The following is a 24,231-nucleotide window of genomic DNA, read 5'->3' on the forward strand; positions in this document are numbered from 1 at the left end:
TTCGGACAGAAAAATTGGATGAATATGAATTCTTGGAGTTGTGGGAAAGAAGAAATCGTGAATGTGAAAACGGAGTGAGTGAGGGGAATATATCGTACATAAGTAGAGAGATGGGAGAAAGAATTCTTTAAGGTGTGTTTGGCTGTGCTCTTTGAAAATGATTTTTTTCTTAAATGGAGCTCGAAATATTTTAATAATAAAACTTTTATAATTTATGTTCAAAATTAGAAATTGTTGAAATTTTAAAGAATTTTAGTAATCAGTTTATAACATACTATAAATATTTTGAAAATTTTATAATTCACTCAAGAGTCTCTTAATACATTTTAGGATAAATTAGGCAACCTCTTTCAGGTTCGGTATAATTACGAATATTCCCTTGTCATTTGAAAAATTATAAATAATTTTTTAATTTTAATGATCGTCTAATAACTAGTCAATCCATTAATTTCTGTCAGTTTTTTATGGTAAATTGCAAAATATCCTTGTGGACTATAAATTTAATTTAATTTATTTTTTTGAATATTAAAAAAAAATTATGAACTAATTGGATAATTTTTAATTATTTTTCATCCACCTTGTCTTATTTTTCTTATAAATTTTCAATTTAAAAAAAAAGAAAAAAATACATTAAGAATAAAGTTGACAATTTCAAGCTCCGTATCAGAATTACATAATTTTATCAAGTAGCGGAGTGTATTAGTAATTTTTTAAATAATGATAAAATATTTGTAATTATATTAAACTTTAGAGGAACTCGTTATAACTTACCCCAAATTTTTTAATGATAAGAGAGATGTATTTAACTCAATAAAACTTATTTCACGAAAAAAGAAAAGCAAAGAGAAAAAAGGGGATAAATATATTTTTGGTTCTCAAATATAGCCACTAATGCGACTCCTCAAATAATTTAAGGTTGTAATTTTGATTCTCAAACTTCTACTTTTTGGCACTTTTGGCCCTTCTGTTAACTTTTTTGTTAAACTTAACGAAAATTTCATTGAAGTGAAAAAAAAAAAATTGTTATTTTTTTCTCTTATTTTGTGGTGTTTTTCAAGTTGTAATCCAATACATTCAATTTTTCTATTTTTTTTAAACTTTGAGAGAGAATAAACAAAAAACAAATTTAAACAATGATTTTTTAAAATTTTTCTTGATAAATTTTTATTACTGACAATTTTTTGTTAAGATTATTTAAAAAATTTATTCATTTTCTGTATTACAACTTAAAGAACACCATAAAATGGGAGGAAAATAGCAATTTTTTCCATTTTGAGTGAAATTTCAGTTAAATTTAACAGAAAGACAAAAAATGCCAAAACATATCCAATGTTTGCCATCATTCAAAAACACCTTATTTAGGTGTTTTAAATTGTTTTAGCATAAAAATATTTATATATATACACACATATATACATAAATATATATAAAAAAGAATGATTTGACAATGAATAGTAATTTTTGTCTCCCAAAATACAACATTAAACATATAATACTTATTTTAAATTATCTCCAAAGACATGATTTGACAATGAATATTAATTTTTGTCTCCCAAAACACAACATTAAATATATAATACTTATTTTAAATTATCTCCAAAAATAAATCCAAACATACATACTATCTCTAACACACACTTATTTATCTTTGTTTTTCTCTCTCTATTTCCACAAAACACAACAAAACACTCAGAAAACGAATCCAAACATTATGCAGAAGTTTGAGGACCAAAATTACAACTTTAAATTATTTAAGAATAAAAAATGCATTATCCCAGAAAAAAGCATGTGCATAAAAATTTGTGTTGAGACAAGGGAGAATTCTAAGTTAGACCGGGTTTGGTTAAGTTTGACTTAATTATACGGCAAGCGTAATGCGTATTTTTATGCGGGCAGTGTATAATTTAGATAGAATAGCTAATCACATTATAAGTATATTATACATATTTTAAATAATTGATTTGATTTCGATTTGACAGATAACATTTAAGCTAGCTAGCAATTTAAGGCAACTGGCATCATAAACTTTAAATAGCTCGTAACCAACAAACAATAAAGTTTTAAATACCCAAAGGGAGATCATTTATTGGACATGCTATACATAATTTTATTGATTTTTTTTTTTTTACTTAGCTATGAAAAATAATGATATATTCGAACTTCAATATATATATATATAAATAAAAGGAGAAATATGATATATAATCGATTTTATCTATGAAAAAAATATTATCACAAGTTAGTAATATTTATTATTTGATGAACATCAATTGTCCAAAACACTATCATTCTGTTTGGATTTGTGTTTTAATTATTTTGTCTTGTGTTTTGAAAATAAAGAGAGAAAAATAGAGATAAGGTGTAAAAACACGAAAATAAAAATTGAGTGTGTTTTATCTTGTTTGGGAAAATGGGAAGCCAGAAATCCAAACATATCCTATTTAGTTATATAAAAACATTAATCTTTCAGATTAAAGTATTACATATACTAGTTTCAATTGATATACATTATAACAATTTGATTTAATTACACTTATATTTTTTTTTAAATGAGAAACTATACTTTTTTCTAAACAAATTTTGAAATTATACTTACATCCCATTTAAAAAAAATTCGTTTACACCTGACTCCATTTCGTTAGAATTTAGACGAAAAATGTTCAAGTTAGTAGAAAAAATTATATAAAATTTTAATTTTGCTCATATAATATTCTCAAAGTATATTTTTATACTTATAAAGGATCAAATATAATATGTATATATAGAGTGAGATTAACATCACTGCATTTTTCTCTTATATATACAAAATTATTATATTAAAAATATTAAATAAGGGGTAAATTAAAAAATTATATAATTTTTTGCTAACATTGGCACTTTTTCTCAAACTTTAATGAAAGGGTCAAGTGTAAACAGTGAATTTTCTGTAGGGGTTTAAGTATAATTTTAAAACTTTTCTTGATGAAAAGTGTAATTTCATATTTTTAGAGAGGTCTAAATGTAATTAACTCTAATAAATTTCATACATTAATAATATTTTATATGTTGACATAATATTCATTTTTAATGAGTTTATGTTTAAATTTCAAATATAATAAATGATATACATCGACATGACATCCCCTAAAAACAATAGTAAAGTAAACCCCCCCGGATGGAGGAAACTCCTTCGTCTACGCCCCTTGCTTCGATCGATGGTGGACTATCATATTGGTGATGAAGATTCATTTTATTTGTGGCATGATCCATGGCATCACCTTGATCCCCTTATTGGGAGATTCCCACAGGGTCCACGTATGCTTGGGCTTCGGAAGGCGGACAAGCTCAGCAGTATTATTATAGAGGGGCAATGACATTGGCTTCTCATTATGGACATTAAGTGCTTGGAGATTTTGCATGCATTGCCAATAATTCATGGCGAGACAGATTGTATTATTTGGCAATTTGAAACGGGGCGACCTACAGTTGCATCTCTTTACAGACTATTGGACCCATCGGGACCCAAGGTAGGTTGGTCTTCACTAGTCTCGGGTTCCCTGAAGATCCCCAAGTATAATTTCATTCTATGGCTTGCGATTTTGGGGAAACTATCCACAGCTGATAAACCATGGCTATCATACCTAGGCGTCTATATATTATGTGATGATGGCGCAATGGAGACTCATACTCATCTATTCTTTCGATGCCGTTATGCCAGAAGATGTCTGATAGCAATTCGACGGATTGTTCGGTTTGAATGGCCTAATAGAGAGTAGTCACGGGACGTTGAGTGGGCTGCAAGGAAATGGAGAGGAAAACATATCATTAACTTGGCTTATCGTGCACTCCTGGCTGCTTGCATTTACCACATTTGGAGGGAACGAAATTTGAGACGCTTTGAACATACGGAGCGGCCACCGAATATCATAACCACCATTATTGTGGAAGATATTAGACAAAGGATTATCAGTGTTAATTTATCTCGTTCTGTTAGTTCACGTGCGTTATATAGATTATGGCGTATCCCTTGGCCTGTCGAGGGAAAAACCACCAGTTGAGCACTGTTGTACTGAACGATCTTATTTTATTAATGAAACTTACATTTATCCAAAAAAAAAAAAAAAAAAGTAAAAGCCCCCAAAAAAAAGAAAAAAAGAAAACTATATTTTCCTAGTGGAAAATTGAAAGAGAATGAAGCAAAATTCCAGCGGAATAAATGGGGTGCATTAATGGGTTAGGACTACTTGAAATCCATATAATTAAATGAATTAATATTTATGAATCTATAATACTAATACTAATATTAATACTTGCACGGGCACAATAATTGAGCCGAGTACTTAAATACATACGCATTAATTATAGTATTTAGTTCATCAATTAATCAATCATCCATAATTGATCACACGGACCACTACCATTTTTACTTACCATCAAACCCTTTTGCTTTATTGGTCGGATCCCAAGCTTTATGTTCATCATCTTTTAATATTCCTTTCATGTGTAATAAATTCCAATCCGACCACTGTTATATATATACATATATATATATATATATATTTAATTTTTTATTTTAATAATTATTGTTGGTCGTTGGAAATGGCAATGGGATGGGGATGAGGTGGATCAGAATTGGGTACTCGTTCTATCAAGAAAATTTTGAATTTGGACCCAGTTAATATTTTTAAAGTACTAAAACTATATATTTTTTAAAAATAATACCATTATAATTTTATGAATATGAGACGGTAATATTATTAAAAGATTTTTTTTATAAGCTTATGCTGGCATATATTCGGCATTGAAATGTATAAATTTTAGAATACGTGTTGCTTAAATAAACATTAAAATCTGTATAAACTATTTATGTTATTATTTTAATTTATTAAAAATATTAAGTTTATGTATTATAATATAAGCATAAATAAATTCTACATATTTTTTTATATATATGTATAAATATATATAAAATAATAATAATCGAAGTGAATTCAAATTCAAATTATTATGATTTGAGCTCGTCTCTGACCCGTTTAGAGCTTCAAAATCTGTTTTAATCAGGCTAAATTCAGGTCCAATTTTAATCCATTGTCATTCCTATTAGGTACTTGTACTTAAGGAATTTGGCATGTTTATTGACTATAAAATCAAGAATGTATTTGGACGAGTTTAATCATACCGTAAGAAATAAAAAGAGCAAAAAGTTAAGGAGTATTATTCCCTTTAAGGGGTGTTTGTATAATTTTTATTTTCATAATGTGATAAGTTGTAAAGAAAGTTGTAAGTTAAAAGCAGTAGTAGATATTGAGAGAATTTGAAAATAAAAGTTAAAAAAAAAGTGTTTAAAAAAATAATTTAATATTTATAATTTTACCAATAAGTTATAGAAGTTAGTAGGGATCTGTTCATAAATTTTTGCTTAAATTAGCTAAATTTAATCAATTTAAAAATAAAATCTGTAAAATAAAAATACTCTTTTTAATTTATTTTAATAATAAAATAATAAACGCTTATTTTAAATCTTTGCAAACACCCACTTATTGTTAAACGATCTAAAGCTAGAAAATCCAATTTTATCTGCAGGGCAACCATCACAATTTAATTGGAAAAAATACAAGCAACACCTTTGTGATATCGCAAATGAACAAATTAACCCCTTATGAAAAAATAAATAGAGATTTAACTCCATATATTTTTTAAAATACAACAATTTACCCCCCTATGATTTTTAAAATGAAGCAATTTACCTCCCTGTATAAGGAGGTAAATTGCTTCATTTTAAAAAGTACAAGGGGTAAATTGTTATATTTTTTTTATAGGGGGGGTAATGTGCTCATTTTCGACATCACAGGGGGACAAATTGCTATTCACCCCAATTTAATTTATCCCAATTAAATTTTTTTTATGTACTAATATATATTGAACCAAATATTTTTCTTTCACCATAGCATTGTATTTATGGAGGGGTGTTTGCAAACGCTTAATCTATTATCAGCTTATTGCAGAAAATAAGTTGAAATAATATTATTATTTTGTAACTTTTATTTTTAAACTGCTTGAATTAAGTGGATTTTAAGTCAAAAGGTATAAACAACTTCCAACAACGTTTGTAGTTTATAAATAAAATTGTAAGTATTAAACTGCTTTTTTCAAACACTCGAACTTTTTTTTTTTTCACTTTTAACTTTCATTTTCAAACACTCATAATATTTACTATTGATTAACTTACAATTTTTTCTATAATTTATTTCTACCACAAAAATAAAATTTATTGCAAACACCCCTGAAATCGCACAAACCACTAGCTTGTCAACTTCGTCAGATACTCCACTTTTATAGGTCATTAAGACACTTTGCTTAATCGGCCAGATGAGATCTCATCCATGCTATAAGGACATTGGAATATTATCGATGTATTAATGTTGTTATATTTTAATAATAGTTGTTGATCTATTTACATAATAATTATTGGCTATAATTATTCAATGTTAATAATTAATGTGTTTATTACTGTAGTTGTTAATATTTAAAATTCATAATGTAATCACAAAGAATTCACTAGAAGAAAAAAAAATGGAAATAATTATATTTATACTCCTTAATATATAGTCTATTTATATAAACTACCTCTATCTTTTGCATGATTATATAAACTATCCATATCGATTGAAAAGTTGTTGGAAGATGTAAAAGGACTTAAATGCCCTCCGGTGAAAATCTAAAAATATAAAAATCACTTAAAAACAAACTAAGTGTATATATCATTTGTTTAAATTCAAATTAAAATAATTGCAGAGTCCAAGGACGGAGCCGGCGTCGAGGGTGCGAGGGAGGAGGGCTAGGCGGAGTGTCAATCCCGAGTTAAGGCCATGGCGGATAGGGCGGGGTTGGGGCAGGGCGCGGACGTGGACGGCCATGGTGGTGGGGTTGGGCGACCATCGGGGCGGCGCACGAAAATTTGAAAAGTTAGAAATTTCAATATATGTTTTTCTTTTTAATAATTTGTTATAATAAATAAATATAAATATTAAAAAATCTTTTAACGTTAAAAGTTAATGTTAATTTGTACAAGTTGAGAAATGAGATAATTATTGAAATTGAAATTTATAACCTAAGAATTAATTTTATGAACACATAAAAATAAATTTAATATTTAATTATTAGAAGGTGTATTTTGTATGAAGATTCCATAAAGAAAAGTTAGCAAAAAGAATTAGATATTCTCATTTAAACAATGTATTAATTTATACAAAAATTTTAATTTTAAAAGTTTTTAATATTACAATGTTATGAAATTTAGACTTAAATTAAAAATTGGTATCAAAAATAAAAATTACATAGGTCATATTCCCTACTCCTACAAACATTAATCTGGCATCCCTCTATTTTTTGATAATTACAGAAACATCCTCTGAAGATCTTTCTGTTCATAAAAAATAAAATTTATGTTTGACAATTTCAAAAAGGGTATATTTGGATTTTTATTAATATTTTTGGCTGACAACATCAACTTTTCGGGCAAAAAATTGAAAGAATTGGTGTCGCTGTAATGATATTAATATTTATATAAATAAATCATAAATTAAAGTGTGTTAATATAATTATCTGAAACAGCTATTATATTTATATGTATGGATTAAATATATATATATATATATTATATATATTTAATGTATATATATTATGGGCGGCTGCGGCGAATAATGGTACAATTCAATATGTATTGTTCCCTTTCCCACAAGAGTCGCTAAGTGTGGGGTCCCAAATGCCAAATTCATTTATTTCTGTTGCAATGATATAATAATGAATTCAAATACACTTTTGTTGCTACTAATTATTATTTTTCCAAGAATAAAAATAAAAATATGTATATTGAAATATTAATTATTAATTTTATACAATTAATATTTGTTTGTATTTTAGTTTCATTAAAATGATTTTGAAGAAATTTATGAAAAAGATTTCGTAGACATTTCAAAATAAATTAATATTAAAAATTGTATATTTGAAAAAGGGTGGGGGTATAATTGGAATTTCGAGTAGGAAAAAGTGGGGGCTATCCGTATCAGCCTATCATTTACTGTTGTGGTGTACTGGGCTCGTGGAAGAGGATAACAAAACCTGTTAGATTTGGTAGTGGGATAAGACAAATTTGGGCCCACAGAAAAAGGGCTTAAAGCCTACAGAGTTGAATAGGGAGGACAAATGGGCCCCACCAACTTAAATTCTCTGCCAATGCTATGCTCCAACACTGTCTTTAACTCTTATTTGTTCCTTTAAATTTTCATTTAAAATCACTATATTTGATTTCTTAAATTTTTATTTAGAATTATTTTAGTTTTTTAAATTTATTTTTTAATTTTAACATTTTATAATTTCACTTTTTATTTTAATTTGGTTCCTCTAACCAATTTATGACGAAAATATGGTTGAATTTTGACTCTTCGAAGGGTAAAAAGGTTAATAAAAATTTGATTTTATCACTTTAGTCCCTTAAATTTAAAAATTTTAAAATAATCATTTTTTACACTAAAAAATAATTTTTTTATATTTTTTTATTGTTGATATGTTGTAATTATCTTACGTGAATAATGAAAATTTTGAATTTTCGTGAACATAATAATAATAATATATTGCTAAATTTATAATAAACTGTCTCTTTTTTAAGTAGTTAAAAAAATAAAAATTATGAATAAAATTTATAAAACTTATCTAATATAAAAATATAATAAAAAAATCTATGTTAGTAATTTTTTATTTCAAGAGTTAGAAATAAGTTTAAAAAAGTTAAACCTTAACAATATTTATCAAAAGTTTGGGTGTTCGAACAAAAAGTTGATAAATTATGCTTTTTAACTAGATTTTTTGGTGGATTTCATATATATATATAATTCATTTTAAGAGGTTTTCTTAATATATAGTCACATTTTATAAAAAAAGATCTATTAAATATAGTCACATTTTATAAAAAAAATCTATTAAAACCTCTTAAAATGAATTTTATATATATATTTCCACCAAATAATCTAATTAAAATTACATTCGACCAACATTTTTTTTAAAAGTGTCACTTTTGAAAATGAAAAAGAAAAAGAGAAAAAGAGATTATTTTATTTTAAGTTAAGCAATATGTTAACATTATGTTAGGCAAGAGTTTAGAGTTTTCATTTTCCATACATGGTAGTTACATTATATTCACCATATAGAAATATAAAAAAAGATTTTCTTTCTAAAAAAGATGAATTTGATATTTTTATAAATTTAAGGGACTAAAGTGATAAAATCAAAATATTTTCATCGAAAAATTGTCAGAGGGGCCAAACTGAGATAAAAATTAAAATTTATGGATGTTAAAGTCAAGAAATAAACTTCAAGAATTAAAGTGATGTTAAATAAAAACTTAAAAACCAAAATATAACATTTACCCTAAATGTAACTCTTATTTTGGACATTGTTAATTTTAACACAAATCAAATTTAGTCGAATCAAACGAATGATGTAATAAGGTCTCATGTACTTACAAGGATTGGGGTTGGATTTCCTTAACAATTGGGTGTTTCTTTTTTAGGCTTGAGACACTTTCTCGCAGTCGATACTGTTGGTGATAAAATTTCAAGAAGCGATTACAACAGCGTCTAATACGTATCAAAGTCCAATAGCATCATAATAATCGAATGAAAGAGTAAGTGAATAAATAAACAGATTCTGCTTCGAAAACTAGATACATTTATTTTTTTATATATATAAACCGGCTAATTGTTGGCAAGTAAATGAATTCTGAGGACGTGATTGATATGTATGAATAGATGTATGCGAATAAAATGAATTTAACAGTGGAATAATTTTAATATAGCATTCATATGTTGGTACCGTACAATGAAGGAATAAGAAAAGGAATTGAATAATTTTTTTTTAATCAATTGTTTATATATTTGGTGGATAGTGATAAGATTTGGGGGGGGGGATATATACACACACAAATTTTATTACATAAGAAATATTATTTTAAAATATTAAATTAAATATAAATTTACGATATATATATGTTTGAATGTTTTAAAGTATTAGATATCCAATAAATACTTATTATTTATAAAAAAATAAATCATACTTATTACAGAAAAACAAATATCGATAATATTATATACATATAGTAAATATTGGTTAAAATACATATATATGTAACTATATTTATATTATATTTAATAAAATATTTAAAAATTCAAAGTATTCATGTTATATACTATTTAAATATTTTATTATATTAAAATAATAGATAATTTTTTATAATTAAAAAATCTTGAAAATATAAATTTTTTTATTAAATGTTATTTAGTAATATAAAAAAAATGTATTCTCAATCTAATAGAAATAGCTAAAAGCATAGGAGAGATAAGGAATGGGTATTCTCGTACTTGTAGGAATAGGTATTTTATAAGTACTGGTACTTGGGGGAGTGTCTCCTGCCAGCCCAATTAAGGCCCAAGTTTGCGCTAGTTGTTTGTGATTAGGCCCAAAACCCAAATTCTGTTTGGCATAGATAAAGATAGCACTTTGTTTTCAATTATTTAGAATTGGGTTTTTTTTTTTTTTTAATTTTTAACAACAATTATTTAGAACTAATGTTGTTGGCAAACTAAAAACGTGTGCTTCAAACTTTGAATGGGTGAATTACAATACATTCTAAAAAGGTTTGATATAATTATAAATATTTTTTATTATTTAAAAATATTATAAATATTTTATTTGAAATTAATAAATATATAATAAATACTTTCTACAATGGGTTATCACGAGGGGTATTTGCTAGACAATCATTAATTCTAGAAATGTATTTCTAATTTTTTAAATAATAAAAGAGTATTTGTAATCATAACTTATATCAGGAAAGTTTATTGGAAGAGTTTGCAAAAACTTTTACTTTTATAGAAGTAATTTTTGTAGAAAATATTAAAACACAGGACAACCAAAATTGGATAGTATTTGCAAAAATAAAAAAATAAAAAGTAGATAAAAAAAAGCTAACTTGAGTAGTGTTTGGACAAAACATACTTTTAAAACGAACAAAATTAACTAAAGACTGTTTGGTCCTTATATGTTAAAAAAATACTATTTTTCCTTAATTTTAGCACTTGTCTTTTGATAATTATAATCATTTTTTTGTCAAAAAATCATGGATTTTATTTCATTTACTACATCTCATATTTAAATATTTGTATTATGAAAATACTGAATACTAATAAGAAATTGAATGTTTAATTCAATAATGCCCCCAACTATGAAATATAATTATTTATGCACACATAATAAATAAAATTTCATGGTTACATAAAAAATATATTTTTCTAATTAATCAGAAGTAATTTAATTTATATTATTCCATGATATGGATATAGTATTAGACAATACAAAAGATTAAAAAATATTCCAAAGTTTTGAAGATGTGAAATTATAAATTTTGATAGTGAAAAATTATTCAAATTATTTGAAAATTTTAACTTCAAATTTAGATGAACAATTTTTAAAATAAAATAAAAAGGATATAATTAAATTAAAATTATTATAATGACGATAAAGTAATGTAAAAGAAAATTAAATTTTGTAATAAAATCAGCCAAGAACGAAAAAGTTGCAGGGAGAAAAATTAAATTTTGTAACAAAATCAGGCAGGAGCATAAAAGTTGCAGGAAGAGATCATCGTATGAGCGGAATGAGTTTTTGTTTTTTTATTACTTGGGCGCTCAACAATGTCTGGGCCTTTTTAAATTCCAGAGATGAAGAGAAAACTAACTAACTGTCTTAATTGTGTTTAACTGTTGCTAACTAACAATTCTAATTAATCTATCTAACAAACGTGTTTACACTTAAAGATGTGCAAAATACTAAATAACAAATTTACTACAATGTACAAAGGATAAGTTGTCATTTCACTAATAGAAAACGTAAAATGCTGAATGTGCACGTCTTCTTCCTACATATGGATTCAACAATAGGATGCATAGGAAGAGAGGGGCAAAGTACTGAACATTTGTTCAGCCCCCTCAAGTTGGCGCATGGGAGAGCATGCTTAACTTGGAGAAGAGGCGGGCAAAGGAAGGAGGAGGTAGGGCCTTGGTGAACAAATCAGCAGGTTAAAGTTGGCTGGAAATGTGACGAGGGAGAATGAAGCCACGCTTGAAGTGGTTACGCACCAAGTGATAGTTAATGTCGAGGTGTTTGGTACGCTCGTGGAAGACAGGATTCTCAGTGATGTGAATGGCAACCTTGTTTTCACAGTGAAAGGGGATATGAGTGGGGATTGAAATGGAGAAATCTTTCAGAATGTAGCTAATCCAAAACAATTCACAAACAACAGAACCCATGGCGCGATATTCAGCCTCAGTCGAAGAGTGGGAAATAATAGCCTGTTTTTTTGCTTTTCCAAGAAATCAGAGAGGTGCCTAAGTAGACATAGTAACCAGTGACTAAACGGCGAGTGTCGATGCAGTAGGCCCAATCAGGCTTTGAGAAGGCTTAAAGAGAAAGGGAAGAACCAACAGGAAAGAAGAGATCCAAGGAAGGGGTCCCTTTCAGATAGCGAACCAAGTGAAGGGCAGTGGACCAATGTGGCTGGCGAGGATGTTGAAGGAACTAGCTGAGTTGCTAGACAACAAAGAAAATTTCAGGGCGTGAGAAGGCCAGGTAGAGGAAGCGTCCAACCAGGCGTTTGAAATGAGCTGGGGCCGCAAAGAGTGAGCCAGAGACAACATCAAGCTTGATACTGGTAGGCAGAGGTGTCGCAGCAAGCTTAGCATCAGTTAAGTGGCAATCACGAACAATGTTAAGAAGATACTTGCATTGGGAGACATAGGTGCCATGCGAAAAACGGGCTAGTTTAAGCTCCAAGAAGTATTTAGCAAAGCCCAAGTCCTTGATGGTGAAGAGGTTGTCCAAATAAAGCTTGACAGCATCTATGGCCTCCATAGAGTTCCCTGTCAGAAGCACGTTGTCGACATAGACAACCAAAGCTATAAAAACAGAGTCAGATTTGAGAATGAAAAGACAATGGTCATGTGGGGATTGAACAAAACCATAGCTTTCTAGTTTAGAAGAAAATTCAATGTTCCATTGTCTGGAAGCTTGCTTTAAACTATAGAGAGACTTCTGAAGTTTGCAAACAAAGTCCATCAGCAGCTTTGGAGTAGCCTTCAGGTGGAAAGATGTAGACCTCCACATCAAAGTGTCCTTGGAGGAAAGTGTTGTTAACATCCAGTTGCAACAGAGGCCAAGAATAAGCTGCAGCAATGGCAATGAAAATGCAAACTGTAACCACCTTAGCAACAGGAGAGAGACTATCAAAGTAATCAATGCCCTCGATGTGGTTATAGCCTTTAGCAATAAGGCGAGAGTTGTAACGATCAATGGATCCATCAAGCAAAATTGTATGCCCCCATGCTAATGAAGGCAGTTTTGACCTCATCAATAAGGGTCTTGCTATTAATTATAACTGCTTAATTAATGATTCTGCCAGGCCATTTTGAGTATGTACATGAGCAACTAGATGTTCCATCACTATCCCAATCGATGATAATAATCATTGAAGGATTTAGAAGTAAATTCTCCCGCATTATCTAACCTTATCATTTTAATAGGATAATCAGAAAAATGAGTTCTCAATTTAATAATTTGGGCTAAAAGTCTTGCAAAAGCAACATTCGTGTTGACAACAACCTTACACGTAACTAACATGTTGATGTATCAATCAACACCATAAAGTATTTGAATGGCCCACATGATGGTGTTATTGGCCCTCATATGTCTCCTTGAATTCGTTCAAGAAACATAGGAGATTCTATATTCACTTTGTTATTGATGACTTTGTAATTAATTTTCTAAGAGAACAAGCCCAATATATAAAATCACCTTTAACAAGGAACTTCAGGTGCTTTAGTGGATGTCTATGTGAATTTTCAATCCTATACATCATTATTTTACCTGGGTGGCCAAGTCTATCATGCCACAAAGTAAAAATACTTTGATCTAACTTTGGGTTAGTGATACTATGTATTTCAATGGAGCTTATCTATGTGCCATATAAACCAGAAGTATATGTTCTCATTCTTTCTAAAACTTGCTTTTGGCTAGTTTTATATATTGTAAGGTATAGATATTCGATATCATTTTCATTCATGGTTTCAATATGAAAACCATTTTGTTGAATATCCTTAAATCTCAATAAGTTCCTTTGTGATTTACTAGAATATAAGGCATCATTGATATGTCATCTTGCCCCTTTAGGTAACAAGATAATAACTCTTCCGGAACCTTTAATAAGATGACTAGCTCCTGAAATTTGTTCTTGTTATTAACATGTTTGAGAAAAAATTCTTGTTTCTTAGAATTGTATGCATAGTGGCACTATCAACAAGACAATGCTCCTTGTCATTGAGATTTGTAATGTCTTAATTCATTTTATATAAATGAAATAGGTATATAATAAGTAAAGAAAAAACTTCATTTATAAAATATAAAAGCCTTACAATATTAAAAGAATTACCTTACAAATGAGAGTAAAATAACTTAGTAATAGAAACACGCTAATTATATATGAGATAAATCTAATGAACAAGCTTGTTGAAGTCCTCAGTAATATCACCAAACTGTAAAGGCATCTCAGGGAGATCTTTATCATCATTTTCAATAGACTGGAAAAAATTCGATGCATCCATGTGGGTATTTTCTAGATTCCAGCCTCAACAAAATTAGTCTCAACTTCTTTACCCTTCGCTTTCACAGAAGCCTGGTATGATTTAACTAGATGTTGTGCAGTATGACAGGTACGAGACCAATGTCCAGATATCTCACATTTATAGCAAAGATCTCCATTTGTAGTTTTCTCTTGTTGATTCTTTGCTATACTCCTATTGTTCTTCTAAATATTGGGATTAATCTATGTATTATGAAGATTTCCACGACCATTACCATGACCACAAGCCCGGCCACGACCGCCACAACCACGTCTATAAGAATGGCCTCGTGGTGAGCCATGGTATCGACCATGCCCCTTTTGTGCCTCAATCCCACTCCTACTTTCAGGTTTGTAGTAATTAATTGATATATTGATATAGTGATATAACGTGGAAAATTCAAATGTTGTATTTCAAAGATTGTGAAATTGTAAATCACAAAATTTTCCATTGTGGATATATAAATTATCGTGCTTAGTTTTTACGATACTTTGATATATAAGCCAACCCACAAAGATGCAACACTCAAACGACGTTGGTTCCTCCCAGTCATCTCGATACGATAAAGTGGTATGGAACACAAAAATGGAATGCGTGTTAATCAAGTTAATGCACGAGGAGTTCATCACACATCGACTCTAATCCTCCACATTTCCACCGTTGGTGTGGGCTCGTATAACCCAAAGAATGAACTCAATTACGAGTCAGAGTTGTCTTTTTACGACGGTACAACTAAAAGACAAATTTAACAAACTGCGTCGTGCTTGGCGTCTGTTGAACGATATTCTCAACAGGGGGACCAGATGGTGGTGGGACCCAGAAAGGAGTACCATAATCGACGAGGCATGACGTTTAGAAGAGTTATACCGAGTAAACATCTGATCGTGCTCTAATTAAGTGGTGCATAGATGAGTTGACAAAATTTAAGGATCTGCTGGACATCATATTCACCATCGCGTTAGAGCGCTTTCTCAGTCACAACACGGACACGATCTTCTTACGTCTTAATGACGAGAATAAACTTCGCTGGTTGTGTTCATTGGGCAAGTGAATGTAATGCTCGGTGGTTAAAATATTATAAAAAACTGATTAATTTATGTAAAATTGTGTATGTGTGGTTTACTTAGATTGCACCCATACCAAGTACCCATGCTCGTTAAGTATTTGCATGACCTTAACTGTCAGACGTCTACTGTATGTAACTTACCTACTATTTTTGCGTGTTTCTATTTAGCAATACAACTACGACCGGATATATGGCAAGCTCGGATGTTGGTGGAGATTTACAGTCTTAACTCCACAAGCGACAGCCCAGGGACGCCAAGGACTCCAGGAAGTAACGAATCTGATGTTCTAGAGGAATTTTACTCATTCAGAGGTTTAATATGCCCAAAATTATTTAGAAAAAATGTGCCACGTAACACATCTGCACTATAGAGAGCAAGATGGGTTGCTGAGATAATGACAACCCCACACGAAGGACAATTTTTTTATATCATTCACATGACCAAGCCATGCTTCTATGCTTTGATTGATGCATTAACTTTTAGAGGGTTACTGCCACATGGTCAGACATCCAAGGTTACCTCAATCGAGGAGGTTGCACTTTTCATGCAGACGGTAGGCATGCATAAAAAACACCGAGATAATATGGAGTGATTTCAATACACATTGGATACTATTCATCATAGATTCCACCGCGAGTGCTTTCTGCCTTGTGCACAATCGTGCCAGAACTAATAACTCATCCGAATTTTACAAACACACATCCGATAGTGGCACGCAACCACGAATCTACCCATACTTTAAGGTACATACCGCATTTTTTACATCATTTTTCATAGCATAATTAATACAAGCTGGTCAGATGCATACTATTTCATACATGTAATACTTAGTTGTGCGTTCGATGTACGCTTGTATCAGAGCGATAGATGGGACTTGTACCTGCTTGGGTCCCTCGAGTTGACCAAAACCGATATCGATTGCGTAAAGGCCACCTAGCATAGAACGTACTAGCAATATGTGATTTCAATATGAATTTCACCTATGGCTATGCTGGGTGGGAAGGAAGTGCAGCTGATGCCCGGGTCCTGAACCATGTAATATCACAAAATCAAAATTTTCCGTTTTCGCTGATCGGTGAGCACTATAATATATTAGCTACATTCCATCGAACATCTCGCTTAAAAAGAAAATACGTGATATTAGCGGTTCTTTTTATGACAATGTCTTCTGAAAATGCAAGTAAGTATTATTTGGTAAACGTGGATTTTGCCAACTATTAAAATCTTTTTGATTTTCATTTTGCCTCAGCTTCTAACATTATAGGATCATTTAGTAGTAATCAAGAGTAGGATGATGTGTGTTTTTTTGTTGACAGTTATAAAAATTCGTGATGCATTAATTCAAGCAAAATTAATATTTTATACATTTGTGAGGAATACCACATGATACGATGTTGCACATTACTATTTTTTAACCATAATTATGTGCGGACATGGCATATTGCAAATATCTAGAGAGTGCTAGATTTCTACAGGAGGATCACTGGACTTTAAATATTGAGCAGCGCTTCATGTGGATGATACTGGACGACGACACCTGAACACCCATGAGAGACGATGCACGTGCAGAGGCACAAATGAGTCATCGAGCACGTACATTACGAAGATATTTTGGATATTCCTACACACGAGATCAGGTCCGTGATAAATTTTACGAGTTTAAAAGACGATTTCGCCAGTTCCACATCATCACTCAGATACTAGGGATTTATTATGATATTGAAACATTTATTATGGTGTTTTCCTCTGAGCTACAACCACGCGCGTCACGGGTACGTTATGTTATTTCCAATATGATGACATCCATTTAACAATTGGCATTTCAAATTACATATATTAATTTACAACGCAATTGAATCTTCCGTTGGACCCTTTTGCAGCATGCTAGAGGTTTGGGGTCCAATCATGTGGCCGGGTGTTCCTGATGAGGCCCAAGGTGATGTACCGAACAATGAGAGTAGTAACACCGTGCGTATTCCGGTGAGAAGAGGCGAGGATGCACCCATTGTCATATCGAATTCTATTGCTCCATCGGCGCAGATGCGTACACACATTGCCAGTTGGGATGCAGTAGAATATGTAGCGCGTGGCGATGGTGGCCCACCGCTGGCACGCAGTACCTCATTGGCCGCACGACGCAGTCTCGATATGGGATCAGAAGTGGGGGAGATTGGATCATGAACTGATTACATTCGTCGATTTGACATGCAGTCTGATCGGGGTGCCCAAACATACAGTGATGGAGACAACACAACGCACTCACACTGACCACAGGGACTCCCACCACGACGGTGTGATGGTCCTTAGAAATACAATGGCCGAATATGAAAATTCTAAGTCAAATGTCTATTTAATTAGTAAAAATGGAAAACTACTCGAGCGTTTTCTCATTGTCAAACACATTCGTTTCTTATATGTCGTGCAGATGTGCAATTAGATTTGAACAATTCTCTAGAAATTGACAGCTTTATATGGTACGAGTAAAAATATTCCCTATGTTTTGTTTTTAACTAATCAATACGAATTCACTCAACTTTAACTGTTTAAATATTTTGGTCTTAACACATCATTCTCTACTTGAACGAAACATTTGAGAAATTTTAAAAGATTTGGACAATATATCATTACTGTATGCGAATGCAAAGTGTTTATTGTTCGATTTATCAAGTAAATATTTTCACCACGAATATAAACGCCACTGAAATCATTTTCAATATACCGATGTAGTGTATGTACTTATCTATTAAATTTATAATCTATTTATTTAATATAAACAAATCCATTCCACACCAAAGCAAATGAGATTTATTTATTTTTCAAAAAATTATTTGTATTATATATATTATATATTATTTAATATATAATATATGTCAAATCTAATCAATAATTACTACTAAAAAAATAATTATTAACTTATGAAATCATTGACATTTAAGATATTTACTATCGATGCTACTTAGTAAAAGTATTTAAAACTTTTCTACCTAACGAAAATACTGTAGCAGTTTGTTATTACTGAGGATAATATATGATTCTATATACCTAATTCGTATTTTCTATTACTTCAATTATCTATTAAAATTTATCAGTTTGAATATAAAAGTCTAAAGAACGTATTTTTAACACGTTACTATAGTGCATTTAACTCTTAATTACAAAATTTTTCAACTTAGACTATTTAAATCTTTTGTACTCAAAATTTTTCCTATTTCAATGAAATATTTGAGAAATTTGAAAATTGAGGACAATATACAAATAATACATACGTAATTCTAAAATTATTATTTAAATTTTATATATTATTTTTTTTCAAACCAAAGATAAACTCTAACAAAAATATTTTGGAAACAATACTACAATGATGTAATTATGTATTAAATTTATAATTATTATTTAAAATATAAAAAAAATTCCTCAACAAAGAAAATTAATTAACATAAATATATATACTATATTTCACTAACAAACAAAATACTATATACATACACACTTATACTAATAAATATTTATATTTAAAGACATGATTTGATAATAAACAGTAACTCTTATTTTTCAAATCTCAAAATCAAACCTACACCACTTATTTTAAATTATTTTATATTATATTAAAATACAAATCCAAACATATAATTTATTTCAAACACATACTTACTTATATATTTTCTTTCTCCATCTTTAAACACCAAAACAAAATATACAAAATATTAATCCAAAGATAATGAGAGTGTCTTTGTCATAGGGGTGGGCTGGGCATTGTTGTATCAAATGTCGATCGAAAATTTAAATTACTACAAAGAGTTTCTGACATGGGAAGAGTGGCGGCTACCGCTGGGGTCAACATCAGAAAGGTTATGTGCAAGAGGGAAAGTGGGGCGGGAGATTTGTTGTTTAGTGAGAAGGAGAGAGATGCCCAACATGACACGTTTCGACAGTTAACCAAACGAACAAGAGGCCCGGGGGTGAGATTGGGGGTGGGGGTGGCTCCCTATTTTGCCAGGCCACACTCGTCATCCCAGGTTGTTACACTTCTGGACATGACACTTTTCTTCTAATTTGCATCTTCTTACTTCTATACATTTCTTTCTCTTTCCTGGATTTTTTGTGTTCTTATTTAATTTAACATATATACATCAATTACTTTCTATAATATTAAAAATCTTCAGAAAAATAATTTTTATATTTGAAAAGTCTATTTACTTATTTCTAAATGATAGGGTTAAAATAGTCTTTTCAAATTTAATCATTAAAGTCAGGAATGATAATTGTAACAATTAAAAAATAATTTTGAGCTTAATGATATTCAGATGTGTAGTCGAAGAGTTGAGTTTTCTTTTTAATTTCTTTCTTGTCGTATGTAGAGTTTTTCATTTAGTCTGTCTCTTTTAGTATGATTATCAAGTACCATAAAATGGAGCAACGATGTTGTCTTGAATTTTTACTATTTTCGGCATCTATATCTTCATTTTTGTAGGTATTAGTTAGTTAACTACTTCTTCTATTACGTCTGGTACTTGAAACAAATGTACGAGGATTGATTTTCTACTTTTTTTTTTTATTTTAAATGCAAGAGCGTAAGTAGTAGTTATTGCTGATAGTATTGTATTTAACTATCAATAAGATCGAATTTATTGATATTAAAATTCAAAATTATTCAGACGTTTATATAGGTTTGTGGTATATGGTCCGTGAATTGTTAAATCAATACATAATGATGTCCCCCAACTGGAAAAAATCTTACTTAGATCAGATTCAGTCGTACTAAATCAATTACAGAGTGTAATACACCTGCTATGCGATTTGTCATTTTTCTTAAACTGTTCATCAATCACACGATAAGTATATTGCACTTGCCATATAATTAACTCAAATATGACCGTGTCGAGTCCAGACTAAAGTTTTTTCCAACCAAATGATACCCCATGAGTAGTGGTGTCGTCAACCCCAATATATATATATATAAAATAAAAAGTATTCTGTATTTTTCTTTTATATTCTTAAATCAGAAGTCATTTAAAAAAAAAAGAAAAAAAAAAGATGGTTGAATAATTAAAGAAAAGGGACTTCAACTGTATCGGATTTTCTTCTTTATAAGTGTCAATTTCACTTGCATTGTTGGAGCCATGGGAACTAGGTTGGTTGCCTAACAAATAGATATAAATTTATATTGTAGGAGATATACCTAACTTTAATAAAATATATTATCCAAATTAATCTACCCACATAAATGCACAAATAGAAAGATTTTTCTTTTATAAAACCAACGCCCAAATGCAAAATACTGAAAATTATTAAATAATCACCTCATTTAAAAGTTTATGCGTAAATAAAAGAATTTTTCTTTATGCAACAGACGCTGAAAAGCAAATTAGTGAAAATTATTATACAATCACTTTGAATCATTTAATATTTAATATCTTGCATGTGAAAATTTCTTTTATTAATGAATGACAGTGAAATTTGAACTAAGAACCTCTTATTTGGACTGACTCCGATACCATATTACACAACAATGTTATTAAAAGTTTCAATTGTTAGGAAAAAAAAAATTTAAATATCTAACGTCTTAACAAGAATTAAGTCGTCAAATTTATATTATGCTGAATATTTAGGATCCATACCATTTGATACTGACGCTGAACTCATGTAAGAAAATCGCTAACAGAATAAGTAAAACATAGAAGGGGTGAAAAGAAAATGTTTCAAGAAAAGAAATGACATGTGAAAAAGAATTGACTCTGATTCAGCAAGAATTTGAAGTACACCATTTTGAGAATCTTGTCTTGTTTCTTACAAATGTGAGTTCAGAAACCTATACACAAATAACAATCTTTCTATTACTCTAACAACATCCTATTCATCTAAGTTTTTATTAGTAATTCCAGAAGCAATCAAGGTCTAGAGGACCAGTGGAAATGATTGGAAATTCTTGATCATCATAAGGCTTAAATCCCAGATCAGCAGTATTGATGCCAATATCCTCTGAGAATTCTGCCTTAACATTTTGCTTCATGAAGGGTCCATTTTTCTCGAGCAAAAGCCGTAGTATCGACTCGTCTTGCATGGTCACAGAGTCCGGCCAGTGCGCATTCCCTGAACACGAAACGGTCTGAGACGAGAGATTTGAGCTCGGATTTGAAACTTTAGGGAAAGTGAACGGAAAGTGCGGAAAATGAGTCGGCTTTGAAGAAGAGGTCAATTCATCAACTGATTTGTCTAGATGTTCCTCTATTGGATTGGAGAAACATGTTAGATTGGATCCCTCAGCAGCTGATGTTATTCTTGTCTGATTTTCTTCAGAAGATAAGTCCGTGAGCTGAGGCAAATCGGTCGGCTGCGCATCAGCAGTACCACAATCTATACTCCTCATAAGCCCTGATATATGCACTTTCTTCCCTCCTGAAATCTTCTTGAAGACTCTACAGATCACCCATTCATTCTGCAGGTTGAAGGTGAAACAGTCATAAACAAACAAACAAAAACAGAGGAAAACAGGGGAAATTCTTTACTTTAGCAGTTTTTGGGAGGTTTCTCATGGAATGTTTTCCTTCTAATCTGTACTCATGCATCACCCAATTCGTCTTCTCCCCTCTAGGTGCCCGCCCTCTATAGAAAACCAAAGTTTTCTTCATTCCCACCAACGTTTTCGCACGATAAATCTCCTTATCCTTCCCCGTCGCCTTCCAGTATCCAGCATCGGTAGCTCTATTCGTCCTCAATCCAGTCGGATACTTCCTATCCCTCAAACAGAAAAAATACCACTCTTTCTCTCCCATTTTCGCCTTCCCTTCAATTCAAAACATATTCAATATTAGAACATCAAGAAAATCAGCTGACCACAACGTTACGTTAGTAAAACTTACACGGCAAATCCCACGGTTCGACCTTGTTCAAGTCTACATCGGCTATAGCTTCCGCGCTGAACCCGCTGTCGAGCACTTTAGGAGATAAGTAATGAGTTATGAGCTCTTCGTCGGTCGGGTGGAAACGAAAACCTGGTGGTAGTTCCATAGGCTCATCAGGTGTATTGAAACAGGACAATCTTTCCATTGTTGTGACTATGTCCTGATTCTTTGTATCAGAAACTGGACATAAAATCTTGTACAATTCTCCTAACTGTATTTAAAGGCAAAACAGAGGAAAAGGCTGAGAAAATTTCAAAGCTAGTACATGAGGATAGGTGGAAAGCTAAGACAGCATTTATACAAAGGTCTGAATGGTTTTTGCAGTCTTTGTGTGTGAAAGAGAGAGAGATTGTCCTAACAGAAAGATTGAGAGGTTTTGGTTTTGCTAAGAAAAGAAAAGTGATCTGAAGGAACACAACTCCATAAATAGTTGCTTTTCGAGGAGGAAATAAACGTGGTTCTGCTGTAATAAAATTGGATCATCTTTATTAGCTTTCTTGAACTTTGACCTCAACCCTTATCTTATCTCTTTATTCTTTTTTAAACATATAACCTTAACTGCATTATTTTAACATCATAAATTAGATCATTTGGTGTTTTCGTCTTTCAACTTTTTAAATTAGTATTTTGTCCAGCGTCTTTTTAATATTCGTGATTTCAGTCATATTTTTGGCTGGAGTTTATGATTCTCACCTATGCATCTCGCGTGATTCTTATAATTAGGGTTACTACTTATATTAGCTCAGCTTTGATAGTATGTTGCTCCTTTAACTTTTCTTGTAATTTTTTAATTTTTAAAATTTCAGTTATTTTTTTACTGGAGTGCACCATTCTTGCTGGTGGAAGTAAACTCTGAAAAAAAAAAAAAAGATTGGAATCACAAAAAATAAAAAGAGGTAGGACCAAAATGATCTTAGAAAATTAAATATACAAAAACGTTAAATAACTTAAGCTACAGAACCAAAAATACATTTAACCTTATCAGACGGAGCACGTGGGATGCATATGCAAGGACAACACATGAATTTAGAACATACGTAAGTTTTAGTTATATTTGTCATATGACAATTATCTTTTAAAATTGAATAAACGAATATAATTGTTACATGCAATGTATTTGGAGTCATCCTGATGAAATTTGAGAGTGAGAGATTTTATTATTTTAACAAATTTGATTTCATGTAATTTTTCAGAAAGATAAGGGCATTTTAGGAAGTGTATATTTATGAACTAAATTTGAAGTTTAAGGTATTGAGTCTTGATAAAAACAGTATGTAGATATGGTCACATTGTGTGTGTATATATATATATATACTTCTTACTTGAGTTTGATTTAATTATATCCAATCAATTATTAGCATTTGCAGTATGATTAATTACTTTATATATATAAATATATTATATAATAATAAATATAATGCCCTCGTCATGTTATTAGCTTGATTTAACTGAGTTTAGGTTGAAATTTCTAGTGTCTATAAATACTTATTTATACTATTTATTAAAGTTTCAGGTTTTAGTGTAATCAACTTTCAGCAAAATTAATATTAATTAGCT

The 24,231-nt window shown here is 30.5% G+C and overlaps 1 protein-coding gene across 1 annotated transcript; it reads right to left on the minus strand.

Annotated features, from left to right (window-relative positions):
• Positions 1-21,484: 21,484 nt before the first annotated feature.
• LOC105167649 (NAC domain-containing protein 100) lies at positions 21,485-23,104 on the minus strand. The gene is made up of 3 exons (XM_011087442.3): positions 22,633-23,104; positions 22,279-22,556; positions 21,485-22,208 (listed from the first exon to the last, which is right to left on the minus strand). The coding sequence occupies exons 1-3, from the start codon at positions 22,817-22,819 to the stop codon at positions 21,642-21,644; spliced, it is 1,032 nt and encodes a 343-aa protein (XP_011085744.1). The 5' UTR covers positions 22,820-23,104; the 3' UTR covers positions 21,485-21,641.
• Between the last annotated feature and the right edge of the window lie 1,127 nt (positions 23,105-24,231).

This window comes from Sesamum indicum, linkage group LG8, assembly GCF_026168435.1.
Source record: "Sesamum indicum cultivar Baizhima isolate 11 linkage group LG8, ASM2616843v1, whole genome shotgun sequence".
Lineage (NCBI taxonomy): Eukaryota > Viridiplantae > Streptophyta > Magnoliopsida > Lamiales > Pedaliaceae > Sesamum > Sesamum indicum.

What these genes read in the sequence shown, in the direction of transcription:
- LOC105167649 (XM_011087442.3), bottom strand. Translation starts at nt 22,819, where the DNA reads ATGGAAAGATTGTCCTGTTTCAATACACCTGATGAGCCTATGGAACTA. An exon ending in CGAACCGTGGGATTTGCCGT is followed by an intron (nt 22,557 to 22,632) that starts GTAAGTTTTACT and finishes TTTGAATTGAAG; the next exon opens with GGAAGGCGAAAATGGGAGAG. An exon ending in ACCTCCCAAAAACTGCTAAA is followed by an intron (nt 22,209 to 22,278) that starts GTAAAGAATTTC and finishes TTCAACCTGCAG; the next exon opens with AATGAATGGGTGATCTGTAG.